This window comes from Lipotes vexillifer, unplaced genomic scaffold, assembly GCF_000442215.2.
Source record: "Lipotes vexillifer unplaced genomic scaffold, Lipotes_vexillifer_v1.1 scaffold2, whole genome shotgun sequence".
NCBI classification, from domain to species: domain Eukaryota; kingdom Metazoa; phylum Chordata; class Mammalia; order Artiodactyla; family Lipotidae; genus Lipotes; species Lipotes vexillifer.
Genome location: NW_006786129.1, coordinates 356,380 through 369,405, shown reverse-complemented (window position 1 = coordinate 369,405; position 13,026 = coordinate 356,380). Strand labels below are relative to the sequence as shown.

At 38.4% G+C, this 13,026-nt stretch overlaps 1 protein-coding gene across 1 annotated transcript in view; it reads left to right on the top strand.

The window, feature by feature from the left end:
- Positions 1-13,026, top strand: part of SLC17A5 (solute carrier family 17 member 5) — a 46,860-nt gene that overhangs the window by 4,618 nt on the left and 29,216 nt on the right. The window contains exons 4-6 of the mRNA XM_007458408.1: positions 1,985-2,072; positions 4,269-4,355; positions 5,771-5,889. Coding sequence (XP_007458470.1) covers positions 1,985-2,072; positions 4,269-4,355; positions 5,771-5,889 — 294 coding nt within the window. The remainder of the gene's footprint in view (positions 1-1,984; positions 2,073-4,268; positions 4,356-5,770; positions 5,890-13,026) is intronic.

Here is a 13,026-nt window from a genome sequence, read left to right as displayed (position 1 = left end):
CCCCGCCTCCCCCGCACCGGCAGGCGGACTCCCAACCACCGCGCCACCAGGGAAGCCCCCTTCTTGAACTTTTGCCACTGTTAACCTCAGCTCCATCATTGATTGCCCAGGTCTAAAACATACTTTACCCAGTAGACTGTCAAACTGCCTTGTTTTCCTTTAAATTTGTTGTTTTTCATAGAACTTCTTTATCATTTGTTCTTTCTTCTGGTCCTCTAACTTAGAGACAAATAATTTAGCGTTTTATGTAGCTGCCTTTTTTTTAGTCCTGTGATGCTTCTGGCCTTTCTGCTGCTTTTAAAATTGTTATTATTAATTTTTATCTTTTTTTCCTCTCCTCCTAAAATTTCGATCATTTTTTAATTTTAAGAATTTAATTTCTTATTTTTTTTCCTTTCCACTTCTCTTTTGCATTTCGTCATGTGTACTCCACCTTCAAATAATGATCTCGTTTCATTTCTAACTTTGAACTTCTCAAGGCATAGGTTTATTTCGCTCTCTCTTAACGTTTCTTTAACCAAGCAAGATAGTGGCCTCTGGGTTTAGTATACAGCTTAAAGGTTATTTTGTATCATGCTGTGTAGGAAAAACACTGACTGGAGTAGTAAAATCAGAGTTTGAATAATAACTCCACTGTATCTAACGGTGGAACCATAGGTTTTAATATAAATATCATACAAATACAATATATAATATAAATCAAATATATTAAATACCTCAGTCACAGCTCAGATGTGATAGTAACTGCTAGAAAACTTTGGAAATTGCCAAGTGCTTTTTAAATTTAAGCTTTGGTCGCTCATCTGGACATTCTTATTTTGTCCTTATCGAATAAGGGTGTACCAAATAAACCCTTCTTGACTACAAAATAAAATTACCCCCCCACTAACAGGTTCATTTTCTCCTTATCTAAGTAAAATATATACAGGTTCCTTTTCTCCTTATCTAAGTAAAAAAATAAACCCTTCTTGACTACAAAATAAAATTACCCCCCTGCTAACAGGTTCCTTTTCTCCTTATCTAAGTAAAATATATGTTTTACAGATAAACTGAAGTTCTAAGAGGTTAACTGATCTTTCTGAGGCTACACAGCTAGGGAATGGCCAAGGAGAGCCGTGAATCGACTGCTGCAAATCTACCAGAATCTATTCCTTCCTGTTCCCTTGTAGCATCTCCTCCTCTCCCAAGCCTCTGTGAGCCTCCCTGCCTTCACTGTTGTGTTGTTTCTCCATTATCAGTAATTAGAATTTTTTTAAATTGAGGTATAGTAGATGTCCAATATTATATAAATTTCAGGTGTATAACGATTCAAAATTTTTATGGATTATACTCCATTTATAGTTATCATAAAACATTGGTTATATTCCCTGTGCTGTATAATATATCATTATAGCTTATTTATTTTATACATAGTAGTTTGCAACTCTTAATCCCCCACTCCTATCTTGCCCCTCCCCTTGGCATTTACTAGGCTAATTATCACCAGAAAAGAAAAAAATACCAGTAAACACTCTAATTGAGTGTTTTTTGGTAGTACCATTTTTTGGTAGGACCATTTTTCCTGTTGAGTAAGGTGAATCTGAATTTTCTTCTAGTACCCCACAGTATTAGCTCAGTATTTTTAAAAGTTACGTGTTGATAACATTCCCATTGCATCCAGGCCATAAATAAAGTAAATGAGTAAAATTCACCGTGGGAGGGTACCTTTATATCCTCACTCAGTACATTCTTTGACGTTTTGTGTAACCCTTGCCTTGCAGTCCTCACATCAGTTGACAGAGTCCACAAGTCTTTGTTCAGATTTTGAAAGTACTTCATTATGAGGTATTTGCACTCAGCACTGTAAAGACATCTCCCTCCCTGAAACCTGATTCTAGCGTGAGTCTTATCCAGAAACTTCTCTTGCAACAAAATACTCAACTGAATTGAAAACATGAACAAAACTACCTTGTATTTCGTCAGAAATATCTTTTTCCCTTCCCAGGGTGTCACATTTCCCGCCATGCATGCCATGTGGTCTTCGTGGGCTCCTCCTCTTGAAAGAAGCAAGCTTCTCAGCATTTCATATGCAGGTGAGATAACTGTTCTTGTGAAGGTTTTCGCTACAATTTGTTATCTGTATATCAACCTTGGGGGAAGGGCACACAGCAGAATCATGCAATGTCAAGAGCTTTATTTGGGGAAAACTTAAGTTGCAGGGGTATAACTTTATTCTTAATGTTCTTCTTTGGCTCACCAGCATATAGCAAAGTGGCTTCATTGACTACTGTCATTTTCTCCATCTGCCATCATTTATTTCAAAACATGTTGCCTTTTCAGATGTTGATATAGAGAATGCTTTAACAAAACAAAGCCAAAAAAAAAAAAAGCTGGAAAATTGAACACTTTTGTCTTTAAATTGTGATTTGATTTGATCATCTGATAAGCTGGTCATGAGTTTCAACCCCTCCCTTCAGACACCTTGTTTTCTATGCATTTATTTGCTATCATTTTGATCTGTAGGTAAGATAGCATGAGCTTTTATATGTGAATTATAATTTTTCCAGCTCACACACTGAATGAACTCTTTTTGACCTGACTGCTTTTAAATACAGTTATTGAGAAAGACCTCTCTGCGGTGGCTTTTTTTTTTTTTTTTTTTTTTTTTTTTTTTTGCGGTACGCGGGCCTCTCACTGTTGTGGCCTCTCCCACTGCGGAGCACAGGCTCCGGACGTGCAGGCCCAGCGGCCACGGCTCACGGGCCCAGCCGCTCCGCGGCCTGTGGGATCTTCCTGGACCGGGGTACGAACCTGTGTCCCCTGCATCGGCAGGCGGACTCCCAACCACCGCGCCACCAGGGAAGCCCTCTGCGGTGGCTTTTATGCTAAAATCTGAAGGATGAGAATGAACCAGTCATGCGAGGAGCAAAAAGGAAAGCATTCCAGCCAGTCAGAACAGCACGTACAAGGGCTGTCAGGCAGGAAGTAACATAAGGGTTCAAAGCAATGGGAAACCACTGTAGGTGTCTAGAACACACTGAATAAAGTGGGTAATGGCATAAGGTGGGGTTAGAGAAATAGACAAGAGCCAGATTACATCAGGGCTTATAGGCCACAGGGAGGAATGTAGATTTTTTTTTCCAGAATACGATGGGGAGACATCAGAAGTTTTTAATCGAGAGAGAGAGACATGATCCCATGTACATTTTAAGAAGATTCTTCCAGCTATGTGGAGATCGATGTAAGAAATCTAATGAGAAGTTCAAGAACAGGCACTGTCAGTGGTTCCCCTTTGCCTGTTGAATAGTCTAAACTCAAACTAGGGGTCAAGATTCTTTATGGTCATCACCACTTCATTTTAGCCAGCCTAGCCCTTGACACATAGTGCCTGGCATGGAGCAGATATTCAGTAACTATTCAACCCGGTTTTCTAGCCTTCCTATTCCTTTCCTTCACCCAATTGAAGTTCCCAAACCCACTTTCTGCTTTCCTACTTTCATTCATTTGCTCACCCTGTTACACCTGCCTCTATATCTTCTTTCTTATGGGACCAGATCTTGCCCATCTTTTCAAAGTCCCACTGCTGCTTCTTACGTCTTTTCCTGATCTCTAGAGATCAGAGGTAATCTGTCCTACATTTGAACTTCCATATTGCTCTGTGACACTCAACACTTTCTAACGTGTAATAAGTATTTGTTTATATTTACTTCCTATATAAGACTAAAATTTGAGACCAGAAACAATGTCTGATTATTTTAGCTCCCACTGTACCTTCTAAGATGTCTTCTGTTTGGTGGTTAAAATGAATTTTACCACTTATTTATCCGAAACAATTGTGTGTAATATATTTGGGGCAAATTAGATTACCAAAAGCTTCGTTCTTTTTTCACGAGGTGTGGTGCAGTAGGCTATGTTTAGAGACCATCTTTGAGCCTTTCCCCAAACACTTGGCTTTCTAACCCATTTACTAGTAATGTGGCATTTACTAGCTCATATTATAATAGGTCTTCTATTGATTGATGCCTTCTAATTCATCAGTAGCTACATAATTGTAACTAATATAACTACATATTAATGTATACATTTTACATATTGTGGTTTTCTAGTAAATGATCCCTTAAGAGAATGGGTTGTTTATATTTACATGTGACTAACTCAACTCCTATAGGATTTGAATCACTCTTTCTTTTTCCCTGTTGTCTGTTATCTGTCTTCTTTAGGCTGTAGACCTGTGTCCCCTCTTTGTTCATTTTTCTCCAAAGTTTACAAAGTCTTTGTTGTTATTCTAGGAGCACAGCTTGGGACAGTAGTTTCTCTTCCTCTTTCTGGTATAGTTTGCTTCTATATGAATTGGACTTACGTCTTCTACCTCTTCGGTAAGTTTATTCAAAAATGTAACCTAAATTATAATGTGACAGATCCAAAATGTAATAGTGGTCTAATAATTGGTTAAAATATGTATATTCCAATTCACTGAAGTAACCATCTCCTAGACCGCAAAGCTGTGAAACACTTACTGACAACCTGTTTTTCAAGTTTATGTGGTTAAAATGATCCAGCTGAGTTGTGACCTGATGTTAATTTTGGAATATTTGTTCAATAGAAACAGCTGTTGAATCCAGGACTTAAATGCTATACTTACTATAAAAACTTCTGTGTTGTTTATTATAAAAAATGTATGTTTTGAAAATATTTCTTCTCAGACAAAGTAGGATGCTCTCACTTGGTAGGTTTAATCTTTTTTGTTTCTTTGTTTAGTCCCAGGGCCTTTCATTTCTCAATCTCAATAGCAGGACGATACACATATTTAATAAATTAGATTGCCATGTAAACATTTATGCAGGAAATATATCTGCAATCAAAACAAAAAACAAATCAATAAACAAAAGCAGATACCTGTGGAAATAATAGATTGTAGACTTCTATTTTTTAAAAGGTTTGTCTGGTAGGCCCTGATAGGCAGAGTCATGTGGTTAAAAGTTGTTCTCTTCAGGTGCAAACTTCCCATTATAAAATAAATAAGTCATGGGGATGTAATGTACAGCACAGTGATACTGTGGTACATACTTTTTTTGGGGGGCTGCATTGGGTCTTCGTTGCTGTGGTGGGCTTTCTCTAGTTGCGGCGAATGAGGGCTACTCTTCGTTGCAGTGCGCGGGCTTCTCCTTGCGGTGGCTTCTCTTGTGGAGCATGGGCTCTAGGCGCGCAGGTTTCAGTAGTTGTGGCATGCGGGCTCAGTAGTTGTGGCTCGTGGGCTCTAGAGCGCAGGCTCAGTAGTTGTGGCACACGGGCTTAGTTGCTCCACGGCATGTAGAATCTTTCCGGACCAGGGATCAAACCTGTGTCCCCTGTATTGGCAGGCAGATTCTTAATTACTGCACTGCCAGGGAAGTCCCTGTGGTACATACTTGAAAGTTGCCAAGAGAATAAATCCTAAAAGTTCTCATCACAAGAAAAAAAAATGTTTGTAATTTTGTATGGTGATAGATGGTAGCCAGACATATTGTGATTATTTCGCAGTGTGTATAAATATCAAATCATTATGTTGTACACTTGAAACTAATGTAATGTTATATGTCAATTATACTGCAATTTTTTTAAAAGTTTTTACTCTTAAAAATTTATAGGAAATAATACAAATAGCAGTTATCCCATTAAAGAATTATGAGAACTTGAAAACAAAGCTGAAACCAATTTTTCATTAAGTTTATAATTACATAATTTTTTCAAGACAGAAAAATTGCTGTTGGTGCATACTAATTTCATTTACCTCTTATTTTTCTATTTTAAGGTATAGTCGGAATCATTTGGTTTATTTTATGGATCTGGTTAGTTAGTGATACACCAGAAACTCACAAGACAATCTCCCCCTATGAAAAGGAATACATTCTTTCATCATTAAGGAATCAGGTAAGGACTTTGGCACATTTTAAAAATAATTTCAGAACCTTTTTTTTCTTCAGAATTAAGATACCAGTTTTTTTAATAGATATTTCTGTTGTGCACACTCTAGGCAAAGTAGAGCAGGCAAATTAAATAAATGTACAAAGTACTGTTTTGTCCAAGAAATGTCAGTTCTTTCTAGTTTAAATCTGTGAAATTTAAAATCTAGAAATTTATTTAAATCTAGTTTAAATCTATGAAAAATTACTTTTCTAAGTCATTTTAAACCTTCTAGAGTAATGATTATCAAGTGAGTCTCCTCTGTCTTCTTAATTAGTAGAAAATAAGATGTGTTATTTACAAAAGGAATCTTATAGCTATACCCAAAATGTTAGTTGTTAGAAAACTAGTGTGTTTTTATCTGTATTTTAAACGAGTGTGATTTAACAAGGACAGCACATTTATTGTGATATATAATAATATAATATGATATACACCTGTCTGCTCCTCTAGGGTAGCCCTTCAGGAAAAATTTATACTTAACTAAAGTAAGATTTGTTTCACTTAATTGAGCACAATAGCAAGTCAGAAATAAAAGTCTATCATAATTTAATAGTCTATCATAATTTTATTTATGATAAATTATGTATCATAATTTAATACATAATTTATCATAAATTCTCAAGCCATGGAGACAAAATATTTGCCTTTTGGTGGGGATAAAAGAAGAACATGAAAACATTAGGAAAATTAAAATATATACAGTCTTTTCTTTAGCATTGTTAATGGCTTCATAGTCACTTTATTGGTTTAAGAACATAAAATATTTCGTGTAAGACTTTTCTTGCCCACTAAGTTATTATTACTGATATTTTCAATTTTTATATATAGTAAACCAGGCAGTAATTAAACATTTACTCACTCACGTTTCTTTTTTTTTTTTGGCTGCACTGGGTCTTTGTTGCTGCTCACAGGCTTTCTCTAGTTGCGGCGAGCAGGGGCTGCTCTTCGTTGTGGGGCACAGGCTTCTCATTGCGGTGGTTTCTCTTGCTGCAGAGCACAGGCTCTAGGCGCACGGGCTCCGTAGTTGTGGCTCACGGGCTTAGTTGCTCCGCGCCATGTGGGATCTTCCCAGACCAGGGCTCGAACCCATGTCCCCTGCATTGGCAGGCAGATTCTTAACCACTGTGCCACCAGGGAAGTCCCGCATTTCTTTTTAAGTTTTACAATTTGCTACAAAGATCTCTATGAACTGCTGAATTTTAAGAAATACGGCATCACTTGGTCTTTGCCAAAGGTTGACAAAAATCTGGAAGAAATCACCAATGTAATAAAGAAAGTTACTTTGAGATCTCAGTGTTCTCTGAGATGTTAATCAAATGAATCACCCACTTTTTCTCACTACGGAACAGATTGAAAGACTTAATGCATTGTAAATGGGTCTTGCCACGTAAAACTTGATATATCTTATATATACAATGGAATATTACTTGGCCATAAAAAAGAATAAAATTTTGCCATTTGCAACAACATGGATGGACCTGGAGGGTATTATGCTTAGTGAAATAAGTCAGACAGAGAAAGACAAATACTATGTCTTTTCATTTATATGTGGAATCTAAAAAATAAAACAAATGAACAAATATTAAACAGAAACAGGCTCATAGATACAGAGAACAAACTAGTGGTTACCAGAGGGAGAGGGGTCGGGGCAGAGGCAAGATAGGTGAAGGGGATTAAGAGGTACAAACTCTCAGGTAAAATAAGTAAGTTACAAGGATGTAATGTACAGCACAGGAATGTAGTCAACATTTTATAATAACTTTGTATGGAGCATAAGCTGTAAAAATACTGAATTACTCTTTTGTACACCTGAAACTAATATAATATTGTAAGTCAACTATACTTCAATTTTTTTAAAAACTTGATATGTTTTCTCACATTTTCTCAGCATTGATGATTAACAATTTGCTTCTTCTAAAACTTCATTTTTATCATTCTTTTTATGGACTTATGAAACCTTTTAGTTTATTTAGCTTTTTTTTAAAGCTAGCTTAGTGTGTGCCTAAATTATCCAAACCTAAGGTTAATCTGTTTTTCCATACGCTTCAGAAATTGGAATATTCAGAAGCAAGAGAAATTAGGGGAATTAGGTTTCATAGAACTCCAAACTGCATTCTTAAACCAGATGACATTGCAGTTGAAAATGTCATAAAATACTGTGTTACATGAAGCTCCACTTTTAAATCTTGGATCCAAGAATTGTTTGGCATCTTCTGTACTTCGTTCATTCCTTAAACATTTTTTGAAAAGCTTACTCTGTCCTAGGTTCTTTGTGAGGTACTGAGGACTAAAAAATTAATCAAAGAGAGGGAATGAACAAGACATGGTTCCTGCGGGACCTGTGATCTCCAGAGGGAGACAGACATGGATGAACAGAATTTCAATATAATACAGGCTGAACAATGCTGTGCTACAGGTTACACAGTACGTCTTTGGTACAGAGAAGGCAGGGGTCTTCAGCCAGCCTAGGAAAAGATAGGAAAAGCTCTGGTGTTGATGGTCTCTGGCCAGAGACCGTCAGCAACACACCTGTAGCTGAACAAAGGGGCTTCTTTCTTTCTTCCCTTTTGTTTTTTCTTTTTAAATGTGGAACACTTCGTGAATTTGCCTGTCATCCTTGTGCAGGGGCCATGCTAATCTTCTCTGTATTGTTCCAGTTTTAGTACATGTGCTGCCAGAGTGAACACAGCGTTTCTTGTTTTGCTGCAGTGAAGAAGAAAGCACACCATGAGGAACCACAGGGCATCCCAGTGAGAGAGTAGAGGGCAGCTTGTTATAGCTTAGACTTGTGTTAGGAAGCAGTAGTCACTCACATTAGCCGGGAGAGGAAGGTTTTGTGCCTTTGTGTGGTTCATACCTTCTTGTTTTGTTGTTGTTGATGTTTTGCTTTTTGGGGCTTTTTTTTTTTTTTTTTTTGACCACACTGAGCGGCATGCTGGATCTTAGTTCCCTGACCATGGATCGAAACTATGCCCCCTGCATTGGGAGCCCAGAGTCTTAACCACTGGAACGCCAGGGAAGTCCCCATAGATTTTGTTTTTGTCTGTGCTCAGAGGTGATTAAGGAGTGGCCTATTTGTCTCATTCCATCATTCTTTTTTTTTTTTTTTTGCGGTACGCAGGCCTCTCCAGTTGCAGAGCACAGGCTCTGAATGCACAGGCTCAGCGGCCATGGATCACAGGCCCAGCCGCTCCGCGGCATGTGGGATCTTCTCAGACTGGGGCATGAACCCACGTCTCCTGCATTGGCAGGCAGACTCTCAACCACTGCGCCACCAGGGAAGCCCTGGAAATTTTTTTATCACAGTTTCAATTTCACTACTTGTGACTGGTCTGTTCATATTCTCTATTTTTTCCTGGTTCAGTCCTGGAAGCTTGTACCTTTCTAATAATGATTTGTTCAGTTATTCTAGTGTGTCCATTTTATTTGTGTTTAGTTGCTGCGGAGCACAGGCTCCGGACGCGCAGGTTCAGCGGCCATGGCTCATGGGCCCAGCCGCTCTGCGGCATGTGGGATCTTCCTGGGGCACGAACCCGTGTCCCCTGCATTGGCAGGCGGACTCTCAACCACTGCACCACCAGGGAAGCCCCATCATTCTTATAGAGTGACTTTTTTTCACAGTCAGTGGAGCACACTGTGGCCCAGCTGTTAGAGGCAGGCCAGCTCAGGTGACAGCAGCCAGAGGCTGCTTGTTTCTTTCTTACTGGTAAAGGCTGTATCTGAACAATCTTGAAAGAGAAGTTGGAGTTAACCAGGCAAATTGGGAGAGTGAGAGATGTGCAGGCATCCCAGGCCAAGGATGTGGTATAAGCAGAGACAGAGGAGAGAGAGTGATACCTGCCAGGATAGTGCCAGGAGTCAGGCATTGCTGCAGGTAAAAGGCAAAGGCAGATAGTGGCAGGAGATTGTAGGGCGTGGACAGAAGCCTGATCATGGAGCATCTGGTACAACCCACTGAAGAGCTTAGACTTTATCCTTTAGGCACTGGGATGCCATGAACTATTTGTAAGCTTGAGGTGACAGAGTGAAGTTTGAGTTTTATAAAGCTTACACTAACAGCTGTGTGGAGAGAAGGTCTGAGCCAGACAAGCAGGGGCTCCAGTTATAATGCTCTCTCAGTTATCCAGCTAAGAAAAGGCCTGTACTTATAGGCAGAAATGTGATTTCATTCTTGCAATAAGTAGATTCTACATTTATGACAGCATGTATAGTTCTAATTCTGATTCAGAAATGTTACAAAAGAGGAATAAATCTTCAGGGCACTCTGCAGGTAAACTCAGAAGGCCAGCTCATGACTAGCTCATGGATAGACTGCCTATAGTAAGTAACTAGTGAGTGCTTTAAGATCATCAACTACTGCTCTGTGTTGAAGATGTCCCTTTTTTTTTTTTTTTCCAGATGTAGAACGAAGGATTTATTATTACTTGCAATGAGTAAGGAGAACACTGGGGATTTTCCCCAAAGCAATGCCTCTCTCTCTCTTTTTTTTTTTAAATTGAAGTATAGTTGATGTATAGTATTATGTAAGTTATAGGTATACAATATAATGATTCACAATTTTTAAAGGTTTTGCTCCATTTATAGTTATTATAAAATATTGGCTATATTCCCCATGTTGTACAATATATCCTTGTAGCTTATTTTATACCTAATAGTTTGTACCTCTTTATCCCCTACCCTTATGATGCCCCTCCCCCCTTCCCTCTCCCCACTGATAACCATGAGTTTTTTCTCTATATCTGTGAGTCTGCTTCTTTTCTGTTATCTTCACTAGTTTGTTGTATTTTTTTAGATTCCACAAGTAAATGATATCATACAGTATTTGTCTTCCTCTGACTTATTTCACTTAGCATAATGCCCTCCAAGTCCATCCATGGTGCTACAAATGGCAAACTTTCATTCTTTTTTACAGCTGAGTAGTATTCCATTGTGTATGTATACCATATCTTCTTTATCCATTCCTCTGTCGATGGACATTTAGGTTGCTTCCACGTCTTGGCTATTGTAAACAGTGCTCCAATGAACATTGGGGTGCATGTATCCTTTCGGACCATGTTTTTCTCCAGATATATGCCCAGGAGTGGGATTGCAGAGTCATATGGTAGCTCTATTTTTAGTTTTTTAAGGAACCTCCATACTGTTCTCCATAGTGGCTGCACCAATTTACATTCCCACCAACAGTGCAAGAGGGTTCTCATCTCTCCACACCTTCTCCAGCATTTATTGCTTGTGGATTTTTTGATGATAGCCATTTTGACTGGTGTGAGGTGTACCTCACTGTAGTTTTTTTAAATATTTATTATTTATTTGGCTGCGCTGGGTCTTAGTTGCGGCACGTGAGATCTTCGTTGCTGCACGCAGGATCTTCATGTAGGATCTTCATTGCAGTATGCAGCATCTTTAGTTGTGGCATGAAGGATCTTTAGTTGCAGCATGCAGGATCTTTTTTTTTTTTAATTGCAGCATGCAGAATATTTAGCTGCAACATGCGGGATCTTTTAGTTGTGGCATGCAGACTCTTAGTTGTGGTATGTGAGATCTAGTTCCCTGACCAGGGATCAAACCCAGGCCCCCTGCGTTGGGAGCACAGAGTCTTACCTGCTGGACCACCAGGGAAGTCCCCCCATTGTAGTTTTGATTTGCATTTCTCTAATATTTAGCAATGTTGAACATCTTTTCATGTGCCTCTTGGCCATCTGTATGTCTTCTTTGGAGAACTGTCTATTTAGGTCTTTCCATTTTTTATTGGGTTGTTTGTTTTTTTGATGTTGAGTTGTATGAGCTGTGTATATATGTTGGATATTAACCCCTTATCAGTCATATCATTTGCAAATATATTCTCTCATTCAGTAGGTTGTCTTTTCGTTTTGTTGATGGTTTCCTTTGCTGTGCAAAAGCTTTTAAGTTCATTAGGTCCCATTTGTTTATTTTTGCTTTTATTTACTTGGCTTTAGAAAACAGATCCAAGAAAATATTGCCACAATTTATGTCAGAGGGTGTTCTGCCTATGTTTTCCTCTAGGAATTTTATGGTATCCAGTCTTACGTTTAGGTCTTTAATCCATTTTTAGTTATTATTTTTGTGTCTGGTGTTACAGAATGTTATAATTTTTTCTTTTACATGTAGCTGTCCAGTTTTCCCAGTACCGCTTATTGAAGAGACTGTCTTTTCTCCATTGTATATTCTTGCCCCCATTGTTGTAGATTAATTGACCATAAGTGCCTGGATTTATTTCTGGGCTTTCTATTCAGTTCCATTAATCTATGTGTCTGTTTTTGTGCCAGTACCATACTGTTTTGATTACTATAGCTTTATAATATAGTCTGAAGTCAGGAGCACATTCCTCCAGCTCTGTTCTTCTTTCTCAAGATTGTTTTGGATACTTGAGGTCTTTTACGTTTCCATACAAATTTTAAAATTATTTGTTCTGGTTCTGTGCAAAAAGCCATTGGTATTCTGATAGGGAGTGCATTGAATCTGTAGATTGCCTTGGGTAGTATGGTCATTTTAACAATATTAATTCTTCCAATGCAAGAACACACTATATGAAGGTCTCTTTTTAAAAAAATTTTTAAGACATTACCACTTCACCCATTGAAGTTTTCTTTTCTCAAGAGATCTCGTATTGGTTTTTTTCTTTTCTTAAGTCTTTTTTAAAAAACATTTATTTATTTATTTGGCTGAGCCGGGTCTTAGTTGCGGCATGCAGGATCTTCGATCTTCGTTGCAGCATGCAGGTTCTTTAGTTGCAGCATGTGGACTCCTGGTTGTGGCATGTGGGAGTAGATCTGCTATTGGTTTTTTTCTTTTCTTAAGTCTTTTTTTAAAATATTTATTTATTTGGCCGTGCCAGGTCTTAGTTGCAGCACGCAGGATCGTCAGTCTTCATTGCAGCATGCAGGTTCTTTAATTGCAGCATGTGGACTCTTAGTTGCAGCATGTGGGATCTAGTTCCCTGACCAGGGATCAAATGCAGGCCCCCTACATTGGGAGCATGGAGTCTTAGACACTGCACCACCAGGGAAGTCCCTTTACTTAAGTCTTGAGAACAGCATGTTTTATAACTGTTTTGCTTCTCTTTTATACCTTTTAGAAAGAGTG